Here is a 23,433-nt window from a genome sequence, read left to right as displayed (position 1 = left end):
CATTGGGAAGTGAGACCTTTGGGAGATAACTAGATCATGAGGGTAGAGCCCTCATGAAGGGGATTAGTTCCTTCCTAAGAAGAGGCCAGAGAGCTAGCTAGCTCTCTTTCCACCATGTGAGGACACAGCAAAAGACGGCTGTCTATAAACCAGGAAGAGGGCTCTGGCCCAAATCCAACCATGCTGTCACCCTGGGCTTGGAGTTCCCAACCACTAGAACTGTGAGAAATAAACGTTTGTTGCTGAAACCACACAGTCTGTAGTAATCTCCTATAGCAGCCCAAGCTAAGAAATTTGGTAAGGAAACCTTGTATTACTAGCATTACACATAGAAAACCTTTATCACTTGAAATAAAAGAGGGCGTAGCCTGTAGAAAATAAGTATAATAAAAATGAAGAATATTATTAAACTGCCAGACAGTGTTGGTGTCCAAAGCTTCTGAACCCGAGTCCTACCTCTTTTGGTTTTTTATATCAGAAATTAAAAGGTATTATTAGGTGTTTAGCACAAATCTGAGACTTTTTTTCTCCTTTCTCCTGTTAATGTTTTAAAGGTAATCAGAAGAATTGACAGGAAACTGACACAGGAATACACCACCTTTACAATATGAATCCAAGTTAATGCCCCATCCGTGTCACCTCCTTGCCTGCCAGTGGTACTGGTACCTCCTTTGGGAGACACAGACTCATAACACATTGTCCCAGAGTACTAGATACCTCCTCCTGCAAGTGCACATCTAACTCCTCATCTAAGCTATAAGCTCTTTGAAGAGACGGACAGACTCTATCTGGTATAAGTTTTAACCTCCATCATAACCAGCATGGTATTTTGTGCTCAGTCAACATTTTATAGATATTAAGGGTTTGCCTGCTTGAATTTTAAAATTCCAAAAGCTACTCTTGTCAATCTTTCCATTTTCAAGCTCGCAGCCAAAGCTGAATCTCAGGGGAGAAATAAGAGCTTAGAGAGAGGGGGCCAGGAAAAGTTAGAAGAGGACACAAGCAGCGGGATGGAGTTGGGGAGAAACAGGTGTGCCCAAGTAAAGTTGTACCTACTGTTCCACCACTTACACTAGCCCGTGGTTGCATCTGACTTCGTGAGCCGTGGAATTGGCTCCCCAGTGGGAATACCAAACAAGGAAGAAGCAGAGGTGAAGTGAAAGAAGTCATGGAAAATGAGACATGAGCCCTGTTCAACACATCACTCTCTTTTTCTGCCCTCTGAATATGGAGCCAAGCCCAGGAGAGGAGAGAGGGATGAGAAGGCCAAGATTTGTCTGAAACCAACATCTCTTTTCATTAAGTTCTAAAAGCTGATCACTGTCATAAAAGGTCTCAGTTTGAAGGTGGGGAGTAAAATATATATTTTTTTTTTTTAAGATTTTTTTTTAAGTAGTCTGTACACCCAACATGGGGCTCAAACTCACAATCCTGAGATCAAGAGTTGCACACGCTACTGACTGGGCAGCCCGGTGCCCCAAATAAAAACTATGTTTATAAGAGAACTTTAAGCCCCTTTGGCTGTCAATGCAAATCTTGCAAATGTACAATACTATAAGAAATGCCCCTGAGCAGCTGAGAGGGGCAGTTAATGTCTGCTTTGCTGTCTTTCTCTGTCTCAGGAATGACTATCATATACTGTTCAGAATCTTTAAATACTATGTAATCTCAGTGTGGAGAAAAAAATGACAAGACCACTGAGGACAGAGATGTTTCTGGTCATGTTCTGCTGATGGGGTGCTGAGAATCAGAAGTCACAAATAGAAGCTCATATAGCTCTGGGTGGTGAGCAGGCTTTAAACACACCTGTTCAGCATTCATAGGTAACAATGTAACCATGGGCAGGCCTTGACGTCTCTGTCCCCTTAGTTTCTTTATTGGCTCAGACTTAGGTAATCTCTTAAGATTCTTCTAGGTCTGGTGTTCCGTGAATCATAAAAACAACTTGGGGGTGCCTGGGTGACTCAGTCGGTTGAGCGTCCAACTTCAGCTCAGGTCATGATCTCGCAGTTCGTGAGTTCGAGCCCCACGTTGGGCTCTGTGCTGACAGCTCGGAGCCTGGAGCCTGCTTCGGATTCTGTGTCTCCCTCTCTCTGCCCCTTCCCCGCTCATGCTCTGTCTCTCTCTGTCTCTCAAAAATGAATAAATGTTAAAAAAAAAAAAAAAAACCTACTTAGGCTAGGGGGCACCTGGGTGGTTCAGTCAGTTAAGTGTCTGACTTCAGCTCAGGTCATGATCTCACAGCTCATGGGTTCGAGCCCTGCATCGGGCTCTGTGCTGACAGCTCAGGGCCTGCAGCCTGCTTCGGATTCTGTGTCTCCCCTTTGCTCTGCCCCTACCCTGCTCACACTCTCTCTCTGTCTCTGTCTCTGTCTCTCTCTCTCTCTCTCTCAAAAATAAGTAAACATTAAAAAAAAATTTTTAAGAAGAAAAACTACTTGGACTAGACATTCTACAGAGGTAAGGATCCTGCCTGTGTTGACTGGAGAGGCTTGGAGACTATGAATTATTAGCTAGCTCTCGGACACCGGGACCCAGGAGATTGCTGCTATTATTCTTGGAATATACCAGTCACACATATAGCCTGCTTTAAAATTTTTCTTGGCTAAAGAGATGGCCTGTTAAACACTATATCTTGGATTTATGGGAACATCACAGTCGCCTAAAAATTGTCTTGGCCTACAATCGAAAACTGAGGCCAGAGCCAGTGGGCCTGGGACAAGGAGACTGTGTTTCCATGGCTGGGGTGAAGGAGGGCTGGCTCTGCTCAAATGAGTTTGGACAAGGGACACCAGACCACAGATCAGAGCCTGTCTCTCTATTCCAATCATTTATGGGAACTGTGGCTCTTACTCCCGCTCAGGGGTCTGCTGGCTAGTGCTCTGCAGGCGATGCTGTGATGAGAGCAGTCACCTGACCGAGATGTCTGCCTTGTTCCACTGGGAGTCATCACAGAGCTTTCTCCTCTTGTCATTGCCATCTTCTCTCTACCTTTGCAGAAGCACCTGAGAGTCTAGTTGTGTGTAGTGAGACCACAGTTAAATATGTGTGTGTCATATCAATGCAACACGATGAAGAAAACCTTACCCCTGCCCTTGAGGAGTTCCCAGTAGGGAGAGGAGAGACCAGTAAAGCTTATAAAGCAGTGAGCTATGAGCTAGGGCCAATCCGTCTCACCTCCTTTTAGGACGAAATGTTCCTAATAATAGACAACAGCAGTTCTGATGGGATTGGGGAGAGAACACATGTGACAGTGCGAGGGATGACAGCATGGGACAAATGGAAAGCCCCGCCCAGCCAGCCTCAGCTCTGAAGGCAGGGCCTCCCCTCAGTCCCAGTCTCCTTTACGTCTTTTCCTTATCCCTGCTGCTTGTATATTATGTACTTTTGCATTATAACATAAAGCAGCCCCTCCTCAATGTACAATCATATTTCTAATACATACTGAGGCATATACATTATAGCCTTGCTTTACAAAAATGAAGCATACTTATGGATGACCACATGTACAGGTCTCTTCCTTGGCCTATGAAGGGCTTATGGGTGGGGCTGACCCCTGGGATTTCACTGGCATCCTGCATTTATCCCACACTGACCCATATCCACAACCAGAAAGCATCTTTGAGTAGAGTTTGTCATTTGCAGCAAAATCTCCCCTCATCACTTTGAGGGTAACCATCTTGTTCTTTCTGCAAAAGGTCCCCCCCAAAATGCCAAAATGTGGCCTTTAGTCTGGCCACGGGGACCAATGGCCAATGGGACCCAATGGCCAATGAGACCCAATGTGCAAAAGGGTGCCCTGTGGCCAGAAATACCTTGAAAGGTGGCTGTTGGGGACACAGAGTACCTTGGAAAAGAGGCAGGTGAGGAGGAAGGAAGGGTGAGAGAAGGGGCCACAGTCCTATTATATAGGTTTTACACTTTCTTTTTAAGTAACCTTGGGCCATTAAAGGTTTGAAACCAGGATAGTATTATGGTTATAAGCTGTTGAGTCATTACTGAAGTAATGCTCTCAGGATGCTAAGAACATGCTCCTCCCTTATCCCAGCCTGCATTGGCCATGGAGTGGGGGTGGAATATAGTGGAAAGTGCATGGGCTGCAAAATCAGAAAGACTTAGATTCGAATCCTACCCTTTACAGCACACTAGTGGATTGACCATGGGCACTTGCTGAGCTCCAATTAATTCCTCTGGAAAATACACCTCTCCATATTGCCTCATAAGGTTGTTGTGAAGATGAAAGGAAGCACAGTGTTTGGTGTGCCTGGCTCAGAATGCATGGCCCAATAAATTGTGGTTATTGTTATAATATCTGTGGTATTACACAACACCAAGGACTGCCTTGGGCATTGTCGTCAGTGTGGATGGCGCCCCCTAGTGTCACACAGCAGCCAAAGCTTTACGTGGCCGACCTAGTAGATGCAGCAAGCAGTCATTTTCAGGGGACGTCGATGCTATGAGTTGCATGACTTCAAAATGATGGGATGGCTTTAAATACATGACTTCCTCTTTTCTAAAGAGAAGGGAAATATTATCTAATAAAGTTGATTTGCTCTTCATCTGGCAAGAAATCCCCCCATCACTCCTTAAGCATCTACTCAGAAAGCAGATTTGAACGTTGCAGAGAATCCCACACCTCCATGGTCCCTGCTCCATGTGCTCTGCCATAGGCTCACCCATCTTCCACACATTATCCTTTTGGGGTCAGGAACGCATCAGAGACAAGGCTGGGAGTCTGGGACACAGAGCGGCACCATGAAAAGTGAATCCCAGCTATAAAAGCAAGGCCTAATAACGTACACGTTCAGTTTTGTGATACAGTGCACTGCTGTGAGGTCTTCTTGGCATCATTCCAGCTGAACCAATCTACCTCTTCATCATCTTCTTCCAGGAATGTAACAATAATCTAAAAAAATCTAGGATTCTAACTACAGCTCTAAGAAATCTTAGAAACCACCTGGTTCAGGGCACCTGGGTGGCTCTGTCGGTTAAGCATCCAACTCTGGATTTCAGCTCAGGTCATGAACCCAGGGTAGTGAAACTAAGCCCCATGTGGGACTCCACACTGAGCATGGAGCCTGGTTAAGATTCTCTCTCCCTCTCCCTCTGCCCCTCCATGGCTCACACTTGCTCACGTGTGTGCACACATACTCCACGCTCTCTCTCTCTTTCTCTCTCTCTCTCAAAACAAAAAAGGAAATAAAAGATAAGAGAAGAAAAGAAAAAGGAAAAGAAGAAAAAGAAAAAGAAAAGAAAAAAGAAAAGAAATCAACTGGTTCAATTCTCTTGTTTTACAATTAAGGAAAAAAACATCCAGACCAACCGGGCAACATTTAGAATCAGTTATTGTGAGGACTGGAATAAAATGCAAGTTTCCAGGAGCATGGGCTTAGAGGTAGACAGACAGATTTAAATCCTTGGCTGATAATATGCTACTGTGTAATGCGAGTGTCTCTGAGTTTTTAGTTTCTTCCTCAGAAAAACAGGGAAAAAACCACTACTTCCACAAAGTAAGCTAAATCAGTCTATATTTTTTTTAAATTTTTTTACTGTTTTTAAATTTTTTACTGTTTGAGAGAGAGAGAGAGGGAGAGAGAGAGAGACAGAGTGTGAGTGGGGGAGGGGCAGAGAGAGAGGGAGACACAGAATCTGAAGCAGACTCCAGGCTCCGAGCTATCAGCCCAGAGCCCGATGTGGGGCTCGAACCCGCCAATCATGAGTTCCTGACCTAAGCTAGAGTCGGTGCTCAACCAACTGAGCCATCCAGGTACCCCCAGTTTATATATTTTAAATCTCCAAATACACCGCACTGCCTCTTGCAATGTCATTTCACCATGTAATGATTATGAATGTCTAACCATTGACCGATGTTCCAAGGAATACTGTTGAAAACATGATCCAACTGGAAAGCCCTCCGTGTATTTCTGCTGTGGAAGACAAATGAATAGCTTCATTTTGCTTACTTTATTTGTGACAGAATGTTCTGTCTGTGGGGAAATTTATAAAACATAGAGTACAAGGGTCCCATCCACATTTTGAAAAATTGTGTTCTTCATGGTTTGCTCTTCTAAAATCTCTAAGGAGTATTCCAAGATAAACTCCAATGTGAAGCAATTTCAGCATTTGGCATTTTCCCAAACACATTCAAATGCTAGCTCAAATAAAGTAACAACCGAATTTTTTAGAGGTCACCTGTTTAGCAGCCTTGCTAGATAGAACACAACCGAGAATGAACAAATGAACAAATAAGACATCACAAAGCCCCAGTCCCAAACCTCCTGGGAGGGCACCTCAGTTTATAAACCATTTACTCTCTCTTGGTCATAATTCAAGCACAACGGAGCTTCTTATTTCCCACTCCCCAGCAGAGTAAGGGTAGCAAATGAGATGAAAAAGCTATTAGAGAGGCAGGCATATTGACAGCAGCAAGAAAAATTTACAGCAAGACGCGGATACAGGAAAAGTAATGGAGGGGGTGAAATACAGAAGACAAAATTTAATAGCAAATAAAGCCTCCGATTTCCAAGGCAAAGAGTTCTATATTCCTTAATCGTCCCCGAGGACAGTTTAACATAGCACAATAGCTGACATTTACTAAGATAAACTAGAGTTGTCGAGTTGTTTCTTCAGGTTTAAAAAGTTAAAAATAGAGCCTTGACTGTGAAATTAGAAAGTTTCAGGTACTGGGAAAATCACTTGAGTGAAAATTTCCATTCTCTGACAGTGTCAGATGAGCAAGGCCTAATTGTGACTAATCTCTGCATTTAGAAATAGTGTCTTGCCCCTTCTCACAAACTTCTTTCCATCACTAGCAACTTGGTGGTTTAGCTGATGACTAGCCTAAGAAAAGATCAACTTTGTTCTTGAGCTACAGACCACGCATTTTCTTTCCCTTGCCCCTTCCTCCCTGCCTCCTTGCTGACTCATGGTCTCACGAGCTCCTGCACCTTCCTTGTAAAAATCCGCTGAAACGGTGCATCTTGTGTTTATTTTTTCCTGACATTTCTCTTCCTTGTCTCCTTACCTCCAGGCAGAACTAATTACTCCTTTATTTCCCTAGCACTCCATTTCTACTTCTCATACGGCACCAACAAAACTTTATTGTGGTCTTGTCTTTTCTGAAAGGACTCCAAGATTATTCAGAGCAAGGACCCTATCCTATGTGCCCTACAACCCCAGAATTGAACATAATAGATGATCGAAACTCTTGAATAAATTTCTGTTTAATTTTCTAGTTTGCTTGTTAGGAATTCTTTCAATATTACATAAACAGTAATATAAGAGCAATCCTAAATTCTGAATATTGACTTCATCGGATATTCATTTAACTGGAAATACTTTAAAAAACACATTTCAACTTGATACTTCTTTGCCATTTCTTTTGGATAGATGACCATCTGGAACCTAAAGTATTATAAACAGATTTAAGCATTTAATGTTTTGTTCAACAAGCAACTGGTGTTTGGATCACATCATTCAAATTACTGTGCTTGGAGACAGAAAGAGCTGATCTTTCAAATGCATCCCACTTATGGAATAGTTTGCCCTGACTACAACTCCTTAGTCCCTGAGGTAATTAAATAATTCAACAGCCCTTTCGGACAGCTTGTCTCATACTTAATGTTTATTGCTATAATCAAATTAAATAAGAAGATGAAGCTATAGAATACACATTGGACTTTGACAAGTGAACTATTATAAATATTTGTAATAATTTGTAATAATTTTTTTAAAAAAGTATATTGAATACAAATCCAAATTCTCTTAACCAATTTTTCCTCAAATTCCTCACCATTCCACACAAAAATATGCACGTATCTTGTGTGAGGCTCTTGTTGAGCCAGGGAAGGAATGCCAGGACATCATAAATGATAAGCCATATTATTTAATAATATTACATTCAAAACCATATTGGATCCTGCTGCTGAGAACAGAGTGACCGGCTTGTCTGTTGTCAAGACTCCTGTAGGTGCCTTCCAGAAAAGCGCGAGTGTTAATTGAGTGAACATGCTGTCATAGAAGCTCTTCTTAAAAACACACCTGACCAGTTCTGAAATAACAGACGAAATTAATGAGCCCTCTTGGCTCTCAACAAGTGCTCTCCGACTTCTGTTTCCGTGTGCCTGATCCCGCCTCATAAGATATCAGTGTGCGTCTGTGGCGCCAGCGCCTTTGGCTGTCACCATGGGAAGAGATGACCTCCTGCCCTGCAGCAACTCCATCTCACAGCCGAGTGGAGGAGGAATAAAACACGAACTGCAGGAAGCTCCTGCTCACCCACCCATCAGTGATCCTTAGGGCAATAAGAAAAATTCTGAGAGGTTCAAAATGGGAGCTGAGCACTCATGGATTGATGTAAGCAAGGCTGTGTTCCAAGTCCTTGCCAAGCTTATAGCAGATCACCATCTACGGGTTTCTGAGGGACGGTAGGCTTCTCAGTAAAACAGGAAAGGAAGTTCCAAGTAGAGAAGCCAAAAGAGACTGACCCACCATGAGGCTATCGCCAGGTGGGTGCGTCAGGCTTTGAACAAAGAGAATGGCCTTGAGGGTAAAGAAATGCCCTTCATCTCTCCCTGTTATAGGAAACAGACTCTGCCTCAGCACTTCCTTTATTCTGCTCTGACCATGGCTTTGTGAGAGAGTCTGGCCAGCTGTTCATCATGCTCATTTCTCTCTTCCTAGGCATGCATTTGGACTCCATTTCCATCCTCCCTTGAAGTTCAGAACGGTCATGTGATTGAGTGCCAGTCAATGTCACTTCTGCCTACAGGTGCCACTTACAGGCCTGGGCCATAAAGTACCCTTCAAATCAACCTCCAAACTCTCTTCCGTCTGCTGGATCGATGTCAATTCTCAGTCACTAGCCAGCTTAGAAAACAAAAGCAAAAATGACAGAACTTTCATCAGCCTGGATTTCACCTGATGGGACAATCCTACTCTTGACTGGGCTCCCATGAGTAAGAAATAAACTTTCTTAGGTCAAGTCACTGAACCTGCAGGATTTAGCAGCAGGAGTGTCCCTTAATAAAATCAATGGACTCTATTTAGTGAGGGGCATTCACTTTTAGCCTAACCATAATAAGCATTCAAGAACTCTTCCTAGATTGGGAACCAGAATCAGATATCTGGTCTGGAGCTAAATTTAATTTCCTGGTGAGAAATATTTGGCAAGTTTCTGTTTGCAATTAGGTTGTGATGTGTGTACTAAGGCACATGAAACCCCCAACCTCTCTTGCCTTGGAATGGAGATTTTTCTTCCAAACTGCAAGACTTGATGCCTGATGACTCGAGAGGCTGCGGGGGGAGGAAACATCACTTCAATCATCATCTCCAGACAGATGTGAGCACATGTTTCTCAAAACCACATTGCATCCTCCCAGAGAGCAGAAAAGCACATAAAACAACAGCAAAAATCTCTGGCAGCACATTAGCATATGCCATTTAGTGATGACCACAAGCTAAAATTGGAAAGGTCAAGGCAGCTGTTGCTGTGTAATGTTTGCCTCCTCTTGGAGTTGTGTGAGAGGGAGATGGCCAAAGACCCTGACTTAAACCAAAAATCTGAAATTCAGTTCAATTCATCTAATAGAGGATGCCATGTGAGGGCTTCCAGAGCCTCTGCTCTTACACAGCTCTTTTGATGGAAATAACTTCCATGGAGAGAAGTCTGAATAAATACCAAAATTCACAGTCCACTGTATCATGCAGCCCTTTGCTCTCCATCTGAGGGACTTTTTCGCCATCTAGGCTGCTCTCCAGCCCCCACCCCCAGCCCTTGGCTAGACTCATGTAAGGCCAAACTCAAGGACCTCAAACAGGGAGAAGGAGCTGTGACTCCCACATCCCTCATCAAGGAACCTTATACCGTGATGGAAAGTGACAGGTAAAATTACTCAAGTGATATCTCAGTAGCGATCTATAATCAAGCCAAATGAGGGAAAGGGAGTGTTCTGTGGGGTTAAGAGGTGACATCTGCCACCCAACCACCCAGGTTCAAGTTCTGGCTCTGTCACTTACTTGAGTTGGACCTAGGGCAGGATCTTTTGTAAGACTTCCTCCCATGAAGTGGAGATAACAATAGCCACCTGGTTGATTATTGGTAGGGATTAAACTGAATGGTCAAAGGAAAGTGCCCAGTAGATAATAAGGATTCAATAAGGACTTCCTGATATTAAGAAACAAGGCAAGATTCCTAAACCAGACAGAGACTCAGTAAAAAAAGAGAACTACAGGCCAGTATCTCTGATGAATATGGATGCAAAAATTCTCAATAAGATACTAGCAAATCGAATTCAACAGCATATAAAAAGAATTATTCACCATGATCAAGTGGGATTCATTCCTGGGCTGCAGGGCTGGTTCAACATTCGCAAATCAATCAACGTGATACATCACATTAATAAAAGAAAAGATAAGAACCATATGATCCTGTCAATCGATGCAGAAAAGGCCTTTGACAAAATTCAGCAACGTTTCTTAATAAAAACCCTCGAGAAAGTCGGGATAGAAGGAACATACTTAAAGATCATAAAAGCCATTTATGAAAAGCTCACAGCTAACATCATCCTCAATGGGGAAAAACTGAGAGCTTCTTCCCTGAGATCTGGAACACGACAGGGATGTCCACTCTCACTGCTGTTGTTTAACATAGTGTTGGAAGTTCTAGCATCAGCAATCAGACAACAAAAGGAAATCAAAGGCATCAAAATTGGCAAAGATGAAGTTAAGCTTTCACTTTTTGCAGATGACATGATATTATACATGGAAAATCTGATAGACTCCACCAGAAGTCTGGTAGAACTGATACATGAATTTAGCAAAGTTGCAGGATACAAAATCAATGTACAGAAATCAGTTGCATTCTTATACACTAACAATGAAGCAACAGAAAGACAAATAAAGAAACTGATCTCATTCACAATTGCACCAAGAAGCATAAAATACCTAGGAATAAATCTAACCAAACATGTAAAAGATCTGTATGCTGAAAACTATAGAAAGCTTATGAAGGAAATTGAAGAAGATATAAAGAAATGGAAAAACATTCCATGCTCATGGATTGGAAGAATAAATATCGTCAAATGTCAATACTACCCAAAGCTATCTACACATTCAATGCAATCCCAATCAAAATTGCACCGGCATTCTTCTCAAAACTAGAACAAGCAATCCTAAAATTCATATGGAACCACAAAAGGCCCCGAATAGCCAAAGTAATTTTGAAGAAGAAGACCAAAGCAGGAGGCATCACAATCCCAGACTTTAGCCTCTACTACAAAGCTGTAATCATCAAGACGGCATGGTATTGGCACAAAAACAGACACATAGACCAATGGAATAGAATAGAAACCCCAGAACTAGACCACAAAGATATGGCCAACTCATCTTTGACAAAGCAGGAAAGAATATCCAATGGAAAAAAGACAGTCTCTTTAACAAATGGTGCTGGGAGAACTGGACAGCAACATGCAGAAGATTGAAACTAGATCACTTTCTCACACCATTCACAAAAATAAACTCAAAATGGATAAAGGACATGAATGTGAGACAGGAAGCCATCAAAACCCTAGAGGAAAAAGCAGGAAAAGACCTCTCTGACCTCAGCCGTAGCAATTTCTTACTCGATACATCCCCAAAGGCAAGGGAATTAAAAGCAAAAATGAACTACTGGAACCTTATGAAGACAAAAAGCTTCTGCACTATAAAGGAAACAACCAACAAAACTAAAAGGCAACCAACGGAATGGGAAAAGATATTTGCAAATGACATATCAGACAAAGGGCTAGAATCCAAAATCTATAAAGAGCTCACCAAACTCCACACCCGAAAAACAACCCAGTGAAGAAATGGGCAGAAAACATGAATAGACACTTCTCTAAAGAAGACATCCAGATGGCCAACAGGCACATCAAAAGATGCTCAACATCGCTCCTCATCAGGGAAATACAAATCCAAACCACACTGATGCCAGTCAGAGTGGCTAAAATGAACAAATCAGGAGACTATAGATGCTGGAGAGGATGTGGAGAAGTGGCAACCCTCTTGCACTGTTGGTGGGAATGCAAATTGGTGCAGCCACTCTGGAAAACAGTGTGGAGGTTCCTCAAAAAATTAAAAATAGACCTACCCTATGACCCAGCAGTAGCACTGCTAGGAATTTACCCAAGGGATACAGGAGTACTGATGCATAGGGGCACTTGTACCCCAATGTTTATAGCAGCACTCTCAACAATAACCAAGTTATGGAAAGAGCCTAAATGTCCATCAACTGATGAATGCATAGAAAAAATGTGGTTTAGGGGTGCCTGGGTGGCTCAGTCGGTTAAGTGTCCAACTTCAGCTCAGGTCATGATCTCACGATCCATGAGTTCGAGCCCCGCATCAGGCTGACAGCTCAGAGCTGACAGCTCAGAGCCTGGAGCCCGTTTCAGATTCTGTGTCTCCCTCTCTCTCTGCCCCTCCCCTGTTCATGCTCTGTCTCTCTCTGTCTCAAAAATAAATAAACGTTAAAAAAAATTTTTTTTAATTGTGGTTTATATACACAATGGAGTACTACGTGGCAATGAGAAAGAATGAAATATGGCCCTTTGTAGCAACATGGATGGAACTAGAGAGTGTGATGCTAAGTGAAATAAGCCATACAGAGAAAGACAGATACCATATGGTTTCACTCTTATGTGGATCCTGAGAAACGTAACAGAAACCCATGGGGAGGGGCAGGAAAAAAAAAAAAAAGAGGTTAGAGTGGGAGAGAGACAAAGCATAAGAGACTCTTAAAAACTGAGAACAAACTGAGGGTTGATGGGGGTGGGGGGGGTGATGGGTATTGAGGAGGGCACCTTTTGGGATGAGCACTGGGTGTTGTATGGAAACCAATTTGACAATAAACTTCATATATTGAAAAAAAAAAAAAAAAGAAAAGAAAAGAAACAAGGCAAGGGGCACCTGAGTGACTCGGTTGAGCATCTGACTTCGGCTCAGGTCATGATCTCATAGTTCGTGAGTTTAAGCCCCACATCAGGCTCACTTCTGTCAGCACAGAGCCTGCTTTGGATCCTCTGTTCCGTTCTCACTGCCCCTCCCTGATGTGCGCTCTCAAAAATAAATAAACATAAAAGAAAAAAAAACCAAGATAGACGGTCTGGTCTTTGTCAGTGTACCCAAGAAACCTGTCCAGGATCTGGGAAAGAAATATGGTGGGATTTACCCCTGTGTTTACTAGAAAAGCAGATTAGAGTTAATCATTTTCTCAAGCCATGTTCTAGACTGAATTACAGCCAATGTCTCAGAACAGAAGGTAATAAAAATAATAGCCAACATATAGTTAGTAGTTTATAACATACCATTTCACCTATGCACTTTCATCTAATCTTTAAAATTGTAGACAATAACTCAGATGCTTTTATTTCCGTCCTATAGATGGAGAAATTAAAGCTCAGAGAGGAGAGATGATTTGCTGAAATTGGCACAACTGGCCCGCAAAAGAGCCAGAATTTAAACCCAGGCCTCTCTATTCTAGAGACAAGGGGCCAATCCACTGTACATGGAGAGAGGACATGTCAGAAAGACGTTTGATCCTTGTTAATCAGAAAAGATTTTAAATGAGGGCGTAAGTGAAAATCTTAGAAGAACAGAGTTCTAAATGAAGCAAGGATGGAAGCAGCAAGTCCTGCTGTTCTCTTATGGCTAGGGAATTTTCCCAGGCTAGGGAGCTCACAGAAGGAATCCAACAAAAAGAAGAGTACGGGGATAAAATAACAGAAGGCCCTTTAAAAGGGGAATGGTAATAATAGCATTTGCTGAAGGGCCCTCTCTCTGCGGTCACCGCTGTGCTAAAACTTTTATAGATGTTCTCCCACTTAATCCTCCCCACCCTATGAATGTGCAGTATTGTTATTCCCATGTACAACGGAGGAGACTGAGATCAAGGTCACGTAGAGAACGTGTAGTAGAATCAGGATTTGGCCTGACATCAGAGCTTATGTTAGCCTGCACACAGTTTATGTAGTCCCTGAAGCTCACAGAGAAGGCAAGATACACAACATCCCTCATTGGCTGATACCAGAGTGCACTGTAAGCTGCAGGGCAAATGTAAAAGATTAATCAATGAAGCTGTATAAAATAAAATTAATCTGTATAAAATGAAAGTGGGGCGCCTGGGTGGCTCAGTCGGTTAATCGTCCAACTTCAGCTCAGGTCATGATCTCACGGTTAGTGGGTTCAAGCCCCGCGTCGGGCTCTGTGCTGACAGCTCAGAGCCTGGAGCCTGCTTCGGATTCTGTGTCTCCCTCTCTCTCTGCCCCTCCCCCACTCACACTCTGTCTCTCTCTCTCTCTCTCTCTCTCTCAAAAATAAACATTAAAAAAATAATAATAAAATAAAATGAAACTAAGCCAGAAAACTGAGGCTAAATTTTAAAATCACAGCATGATGTTACCCCAACCCATGGGAAGCAGAACATTCAGTATGTAGAGAAAGAGCTAGGAAGGCTGACCTTAGACAGGGAGTAGCATAGCAATGGCTCAAACAGGTAACCTGGGATAGAGATGAGCATAGCCAACAAAGAAACAGTCCAGGAAATACTCTATCCCCTTCATGGGAAAAGAAGAAAAAATAATCAACACTAGACTGAAAGTGAATAAGCAGAGCCATAGTCTTCACCCCTGAGGGCTGTAGGTTAAAAGTCTGTGGGGCTGCTGTATGAATTAAATGGAAAGATATAGATGTGACGTGTCATAGGTGCTTAATAAATGTGAAGGAGATAAAATAGTCTTTTGTGTACCATGTTCAGAATTTTTGTCAAATCTGAGTTCTACGTCTACTCATATTCAGTGAATATTTTCCTCTAAGTTGACTCACTTGTTTTAAAACTTAGTCTAGGGGTGCTTGGGTGGCTCAGCTGGCTAAGCATCTGACTCTTGGTTTCGGCTCAGGTCATGATCTCAAGGTTCACGAATTCAAGCCCCATGTCGGGCTCTGCGCTGACAGTGCAGAGCCTGCTTGGGATTCTCTCTCTCCCTCTGCCCCTCCCCTGCTCGTATCTTTTCTTTCAAAATAAGTAAATAAACTTTAAAAACAAAAAAACAAAAAAAAAAACCCTTAGCCTTGTCCTCTGCCCTAACAGCCATGAATCTGCAGGTTTGAGGTGTAAGCTATACGTTTCTTCCCAATATTCATGAAAATAAATATAAAACCATTAGCACAGAAGATAATGCATGTGAAAGCATTTCATAAACAGGGACATCACAGATTGAAGGTGTTTGTGTAACTCTGTCTCCTTCTTTCAAAGAAAACTTTAGTGGCGCCTGGCTGGCTCAGTCAGTAGAGCATGCAACTCTCGACCTCAGGGTTGTGAGTTCAAGCCCCACGTCGGGTGTAGAGATTACTTAAAAATAAAATCTTAAAAAAAAAAAGAAAAGAAAACTTAAAAATAATCAAACATATCCACGAATGGTCAACCAATCGCTAAAATAATTCACTTTAAAAATCAGAGAATTTTCTACTGCTCCTACACTTCAAAACAAAGCATCAACATGTTTCCTTTTCCTTGCAGAGACAATACAAAGGCACAATCTCTGTGAAGGTCAGTGAGCAGGAAATCAAATGCTACCTCTTTACTCTGGATTATGATATCGTGATACCAAGTAGGCTCAGAGCTCAAAAGAGCCTGAGAGATCATCTTGTCTAGTATTCTCATATTACAGAGGAGACATTGAGTCCTGGGGAATTTTAAAACCTTATTAAAATCAGGGCAAAATGGAATCTGAATCATGGATGCAAGCCCCTCAACGAATGCTGCTGTCGTTACATGAGCCCACTCCCCGGAATGGCAGAAGCCAAGAGGAGCCATTCCTCCTCTTCAGGGGAACCAGGGCTTCTGTGCTCTCCCTAATCCACTGACATCCAGTTGGAAAGAAACGTGTGGGCAAGTTAGAAGACCAAGACATAGATACTGCCTTCAGTGTGTCCACAATCCTTCAGAATGAATTGGACACACACAAACATGACCCAAAATTGAGAAACTGCCTTGACTTTCCCAAGTAACCCAAAAGGCAGTCACAGGGATGCAGACGGAAGCCAGCACCTATGTATTTGGCTACTACTGTGGAGGTTGGTGTGCCTGCCCAGGGATGCCTACTTGCAACTCACCACCCTGGGGGTACAGCGGCACAGAGCACTGACAGCCTCATGGCCCTTACGTCAAAGGATATCATCGTCACCTTTAGAAACCATAGTAATCCCACCCTTCCCCAAGGGCTGCTGCTGGGATCTTGGGAACTTTCTCTAATTAACCAAATGCCTGTCTTATTGAGGTTCGCCCTCCCACTCACCCAGGCATTCAATAGTCTAAGATTTGCACTAACATACAAAACAACAGAACAAAGAACTAGGAAGCAATCTTTCTAGCTCATGGTCTAATTAAGCTACACAAAAACATCTTCATGTTCTAACATGTCCAGAAACGCACCTCTAGGTGACTTCTCATATAAACATTGCATGCTTGCTATAGGAAACATGTATCACCTTTTAGGAAAGAGCTTTTTCTTTAATAACCAAAGAATCTAATCAATGGTATTTTCTAACAAAAATAATATTGGCTTAAAAATTTAGTTATTCCAGGGGCGCCTGGGTGGCTCAGTCGGTTAAGCGTCCGACTTCAGCTCAGGTCATGATCTCACGGTTCGTGAATTGAAGCACTGCATCGGGCTCTGTGCTGACAGCTCAGAGCCTGGAGCCTGCTTCGGACTCTGTCTCCCTCTCTCTCTGCTCCTGCACTGCTCACACTCTGTCTCTGTCTCTCAAAAAGTGAATAAACGCTAAAAAAAAATTTGTTTTTAGTTATTCCATTGTAGCACATTTCTATCTCTCTATATTCTGTCCCTGATATCATTTTACTGGTGCTGTCCACTATGCCCTAGGTCATTAGAGGAGGAGTAGGGGGCAGGGGACCAAAACTGATTGAGTGTCCAGTCTTCACCAGATGTTTTTTATAATTTCATGGAATTTGCACAACAGTCTTCTCAGCTAGGTATTCTTACACCCGTTTGCAGAATGAGAGTAGAGTTAGTACCCTCCAGAAAGGGGAGACATCTCTAATAATAGACCCAGTAATAGTCTCATGATAAAAACAAAGCATGGAGCATGTGTCAGGAACTCTGTTAAGGACTTTCATATAACAATGCACTTACTATGTACCAGACTCCATGTGCTTTCCTTATTTAAAAGTCATTTTATCTGCGTAATAACTGTACAGAATTGGTATTCTCGTTATCCACCTTTAACAGCTGAAGAAACTAGGTCACACAGCTGGTCAGTGGCAGAGCCAGGGCTTGAACCCAGCAGCCTGGCTCCTGGACTATGGCCTTAGCCTCCAAACCAACTGTGTCAGGCAAGGGGCCTGCCCAGAGCCTCTGGTCAGTAGGTGACACTACTGGAACGCAGCCTGTAGACCACAGGACTCCAGAGGTATGTTCTTCACCACCAGGCTCCACCAACACTTCCCTTTGCCAAAACTAACACCTGCCTTTAGTGGCCTTGACCTGTCTTCTTCCTCTTTGGGGTCATGGCTTCATTACTTGCATTACATACTTTATCTCTCCACTGGACTCTTCCTTTCTGCCAAAAAACATCTACAGACCAGCTTTCTCCTACAAACTTCTCCCTGAACCCTGATTGAGACTTCAAATATCATCCACTCCCTTCTTCTCTATCGCCTCTTCTTGAGAAGAGTCTACACACACTGCCTCCCCTCCCTGTCTAGTCTCTGCTTGACTCCCAAGTCTCTGAAAATGATCTCCTCTCCTTCATTGTCCTGGCCACACTCCTGGCTCCAGCCTGCAAGAAACTTTCCGAACAAAAAAAGCAGCTCTCCATTTCCATTTCACACTTTCATACTTCTGTGACCTTGCTCACGCTCTTCCCTCTACACATATTGCCTTCTCCAGCCCCGACCTCCTCTTGCTCAAGTCCTGCTCACTTTCCAAGTCCAGATCCAAGCACTCCAGCTGAAAGCACTCACTCCTTCCGAGCTTTATGAACTTTATGATCCCTCAAGAATCTTGAGGACAGGATTCTTACCTAATTCATCTTTGTGTCAGCTACAGGGTCTTGTACAAAGAGGAGGCTCAATCAGTGGTTGTTAAATGTTCATTCACTGATCTCAGGCGTGATTCTCAACTCCAGATCTCCCTGCATAAACTCAACCCAGAGGTTACTAAGCTCATGGATCACCTGCTGCCCTATTGGCAGGAAATGAATCCACCAAAACCGACCTTGGAGTACTACTTGTCCTCACACAGAACTACATCTGATCCTCTGGAAGCAGGCAGAAGTAAATGATTTCCAGGAAGTCAAGGAGTTTTGACAGCAGAAAGAGGAAATACTAGAAATGTGGCCCAGTGTAACTCTCTGGTTAAGAAGAAACATTCATTAAGATGATAGAAATCACTGTTGAAATGCTACAGCTAAATGTTCATTTGTGTGTTGACTTGCCCCACTGAATGTCCCCAGTCATTGCAATTTAATAGGTTCACTCAGCTATGGTTTGGAATGTTAATACTGTATTAAAAAGTACTTAAAAGCTCTTTGTATTCTATCCCCAAGTCATTTTTCCCCAGGAGGATGGTGACTGTATGAATCCCCAGAAAGCCTCTATTAAGAACACAGTGGTATCCCATAAATATTAATTGAGCACAACAGGATCCTCTCAGCTGTCAGGTGCCAGGTGAGGTGCACATTTTTGCCAGGTCTGTTAAGAGTCACCCCATCCTTAATTACCTTCATAAGCTTTCGACACACCATGAACAATATGGGGTCACATCGCAACCTTTTAGAGAATTCGGAAACAAAATATATTACTCTTTTCAAATCATTTGTACATTATCTCATTTAATTTTTACTAACGGTCCCTTATAATGCTATTGGTCCTCTTTTGCAGTCAAAGAAATTGAGACTCAAAAAAGTTAATTAACTTACCCAACAACTTGTTTAACTATAAAAATCAATGCTATAGGACAGGGATTAAAGAGTGCACTTGTGATGAGCACCAAGTAACGTATAGAATTGCTGAAGCACCATATTGTACATATGAAACTAATATAGCACTGTATGTTAATTACATTGGGATCTTAAAAGCTTAATTAAAAAAACCCTCAATGCTATGGATTCCATATAAACACTATGCATATAGAGAAAGTAATGAAATAGGTATCCCCAAATATTGCTGGTAGCAGAGCACATTGAGAAAATATTTTCAAAAAGCAATTTATGATGTACATTAAGAATAAATATGTATGTGTTTGTATATATGTGTATGTAATGTAATATGTATAATATTCACCCATTAATTATTCTTCTAGAAGTAGAGCCTAGGAAAATAACCAGAGATATATTTTTCAAATCTGATATAAAGACATTATTATAATATTATTTATGATAATGATAAACACTAAACAAAATAAGAATAGCTAAGCAATAATATAATAAGCTATAGTCCTTAGAAAGAAATTTTTAAGCTGTCTTTAAGATAATAAAATGGACTGGCATAATATTAAGTGAGAAAAAATAGGTAGAAAGCAGAATGTATAGAATGATTCCAATTCAGAAGGCTGGGGGAAAGCACACCAATTATTAACAGTATTGCCTTTCTTCTTTATATGTGTTTGCTTTCAAATTTTTCTACCTTGTTTAGATGCTACTTTTGTAATCTGGAAAAAAAATGCTATTAAAAACAATAAATAAATTCTTTAAAAATCATATCTATAGTTACACAAGAACTTAAAGCCAACTTTTTGCCTCCAACCTCAGGACGCTGGCCCCTGCACCACTCTTTTTCACTATGCAGAGAAATGAGACCATCGTATAAAATACACCAGGATCACAGGGTGATCAGTCAACTCTGTAAAGTGGCCAATCAGTATGAAGCAATTATATTAGATTGTTTCATATGTAATCCTATGTAGATACAGATCCCTCCCTGGAAAGGGGGTCAGAACCATTTCCCACAAAACTAATGTGCTTTCTCCGCCCTGCTTCCTGCAATTTTATTTCTTAAATATACCAGGACGGCTGGGCCCCTCTCAATTTCTAATGCTCTCATTTAATCACTTAATAATACTCTTTTTTCAAATATAGGTTATTATTGAATCCGAGGATAAGACAATTCTCAAATCCCTCATGAACTAGAATTAACTTGCTGTAAAATATTGTCACTCCATCCTCTCAGAAAGGAAGTTAGAGTTAGAGCCCTCTAGCATTTTCTTATTGATGGCCATTAACCAACAACCCATAAAATCCTTGCCCGTAGCAAATGTGTATATCTTCAAGGATTCTTCAACGCATTTCATATTCTGTCCTATAAGTCAGGTTTCACAGATGAATACATTTGTTCTTATTTTAATCATATTTATATTCTACATACAGGTCTCTAATGGAATTATCACTCTTGGGCTATGCTTTTCATCTATAAATGAAAGAAAAACAGGTGGCTGGGGGGAGTGCACATTCTACTACGTACATTACTATTTAAGGGGATGGTACCATTAGTCATGGTCATTATCCTAATGATCTCAAGGACTCAACTGAGGCAGGTAGTCCCAACACTGTGGTATAAAAAGGAAAAGAGCTGACAATGAGAACTCTTTTTCTGAGATATGCATGTACAGAGCTCTGAGATAAATCTAATTTATAAATGGACTTAGTTCCAACTGCACACACTAGTTTCCTCCTAGGAAATCATGTTGCAAAAATAAAGGGGGAGGAGACTTTTTTTGCTGTTTTTGATGGTGTAAGATAGAAATGATTTCCACTGTTCTTGAACATCTCACTAAACAAAGGACACCCAAAGTTACTGCAAATCAACGATTAATAACCCTGCCCCACAGATTACCATAGAAACCATTAATTCTGGGTCACGTCCTCTGACTAAAGGACAAGTTAGTATTGTTTGAGTAAAGCAAAAAAAGAGTAGATATTTGTTTCTTCCCAAAAGTTGCTGGCTAAATCTGGTTACCTTAATGAATATTCCCCTCTGACCTGATAAATGTTATTCCACCATCAGATAACAGAGTAGGAATTTTATGATCATAAAACAGAACATAAAACCAAATCATAAAATTCCTGTGTAAGACTGCTTTAAGGAGTCTTTACTCCTTTACTCCTTTAAGCTTCTGGTCTACAGTAAGTAAAAGAACGCGTTACGGAAGGAAAACATTATCAGGGCTTTGCCACTTAACTCTCTTTCCAGAAGCTCATTAATGATAGCTTTAAGATTTATAGATGTGAAGTCCAACACTGACAGGTCATTCAAGCTTTCTCTGACTTGAGGCCATTCTCTTTGGTCCTTCCTCCTTGTACCCCAAATGTAAGCACGACAGCTTACAAGAGCTTCAGACAAATCACTCTGGCCATAAATAGTAAATGTATTTCACAGAACATTTCTAGAAACCTTATCTTGTTCTATTTCTTAAATGTTGATTTTTAAATAGTGGCTTAGATTTGGAAATATCTATTTTATTCCTGCCATGAAAAGGGAATGGAAAAAGGGAAATTCGGGCATTTAGAAGTTTGTACTCCAACAAGTGTTTAGTCTACAGGCATCAATTGCTAAATCAATTGATTTCATGGCCAAATAAACTTTTCTATAGTGTCCTTTTGGAATTAGAAACATAAAAATAGGGACAGTGCAGAGCACACTGGGATGCTTTAGTAAGTACATTCCAGAATGTCCATACTACCACACAGTCTCTACAAAAGAAGTTTTCTATACTTTGACCATTTCATTTCTAATTAATTTTTATTACCATCTAATGAAAATAGTTATTTCAGGCTTTATTTTCACAATAACTTTCTTTGCAAAATTATCCTTTTCCTAAGAGATTTTTTTGTAGCAATCGTTGGGAATAAGCACTCTTAAATTTCAGGACTCAGACCACTTTTACTCAGTGCATTTTGCCTTATAACATTAAGATTTGTGAAATTATTTCTGTTCTGCAGTATTTGAAGCTGAGGCTGAGAAAAGAACAGAAATTAAATCTATAGAGATTCCCCACTTTTTTGAAATGTGCCCTTTGTCCTGATGCTGTCTTCCTTACTCAGAGGAGGGTCTCAGACCCCCATATTGGGGTCAGATTGGGTCATATTGCAGATTGCAGGTTGCAGATTGGGTCATATTGGGTGTTCTACTCTGCACTCCGATTGCCAGACTAAGTTGTCATTCAACAAAGTCACACTATTCAACTGTACACTTTGCAAACAAGCAAAACACATTTCCCTCCTTCATCCCCAAGTTCTCAAGGTAAAGGAAGTGCAAAACGACTGCAAAGTCTTTTTTGTTGCTATTGTGGAAAGGGGCATTTTCCTGCAATCTTTGAGCTCCGCTGATTTTCACTTAAAAGAGATCTGAATGCCATACCCTCTGCTCCTGCCAGCCCTTGAGGGTCTTTTGCCTCCTTACACAGGGTGTCTTCTGAGTAACAATCCAGGGAGCATTATTTGCCATTTTCGCCAAGTTCCTGCTCTGTGGTTACGCATTTGGGAGTGTCAATCATCCATGAAACAATTAGAGCCATTAAGATCTCCAGCAGCACGGGAAAAGAAATCCGGCATCCACTCTGAAGAGTGGAGTCTCCCGAAGCACGCGCCGAGAGGGGCGGAGGCTTACCTGTGGGGCATGCCGGTGGTGTGGGCGGCGGTGTGCTCGCTGGACAGGTCATAGAGTTTTAGGTACCAGTTCATCTCCACTTCGCGCACCAGAGCCAGCTGGCGAGCCCTGAGCTGGGTTTGCCCCGTGGGGCTGAGGCTGCTGTCTTTCCCATTCTCTGAGGCTTTCTTGGGAGATTTGTCTTTGCCCCCCGTGGAAAGCCCAGACTGTCTCCTGAACTTGGGATTCTCTTCTGCGATCTGACTCCCGGCTGCCCCGGTCCGGGCCGCCAGCATCCTGGAGCTTTGTGTCTATCAGAGACGACTCTGAGTCACTGTCGTCAAAGTAATTTGAATTGATTTTTCTGTTTCTGTCTCCCTCGTCCTCCCCGTCCTCCCCCATCCCCTTAACCTTATCCTGCAGCAACGCTGTAATTGAGCCAGGTCTGTGGCTGGGGGATGAAAGGCTATCTCTAACTTTCCTGAGGAAGGGCTAGGGCGGCCACTACCTGTGCTACCTTGGAACGTGGAAATTTAAAAAAAAACAACCCCTAGCAACTTTGTAATGCTGAAGCTGTTATGGTGCTGTTTCTTCTTCAAAGTTTGGACTTGACTCATTTTAAAAATACGGAACCTGAGATCATTAAAGCTGGTAAATTATATTTGGTCATCATGTCAGAGTTATATTTAAAAACAGACATCTAGAGGTTCATTAGCCATTCTTAATTAGAGTCCCTTTAGAGTTTTAAACGTTTTGGTGTGAATTTCCTCGAATAAGTTTCACAATATCAATGC

General features: G+C 41.9%; 1 protein-coding gene across 2 annotated transcripts in view; it reads right to left on the bottom strand.

The window, feature by feature from the left end:
• Window positions 1-23,230, bottom strand: part of KCNAB1 (potassium voltage-gated channel subfamily A regulatory beta subunit 1) — a 417,917-nt gene extending 394,687 nt beyond the window's left edge. Inside the window, exon 1 of one of the 2 annotated variants that reach the window (XM_058730303.1) lies at window positions 22,661-23,230. In XM_058730303.1, the coding sequence (XP_058586286.1) occupies window positions 22,661-22,935 (275 nt within the window). In that variant the 5' untranslated portion in view covers window positions 22,936-23,230. The remainder of the gene's footprint in view (window positions 1-22,660) is intronic. The other variant, XM_058730300.1, reaches the window with a different exon arrangement.
• Between the last annotated feature and the right edge of the window lie 203 nt (window positions 23,231-23,433).

Source organism: Neofelis nebulosa, chromosome 5 (assembly GCF_028018385.1).
Source record: "Neofelis nebulosa isolate mNeoNeb1 chromosome 5, mNeoNeb1.pri, whole genome shotgun sequence".
In the NCBI taxonomy this organism is placed as follows: Eukaryota; Metazoa; Chordata; class Mammalia; order Carnivora; family Felidae; genus Neofelis; species Neofelis nebulosa.
The sequence above is the reverse complement of the archived record's forward strand: the minus strand, read 5'-3'. Positions and strand labels throughout refer to the sequence as shown.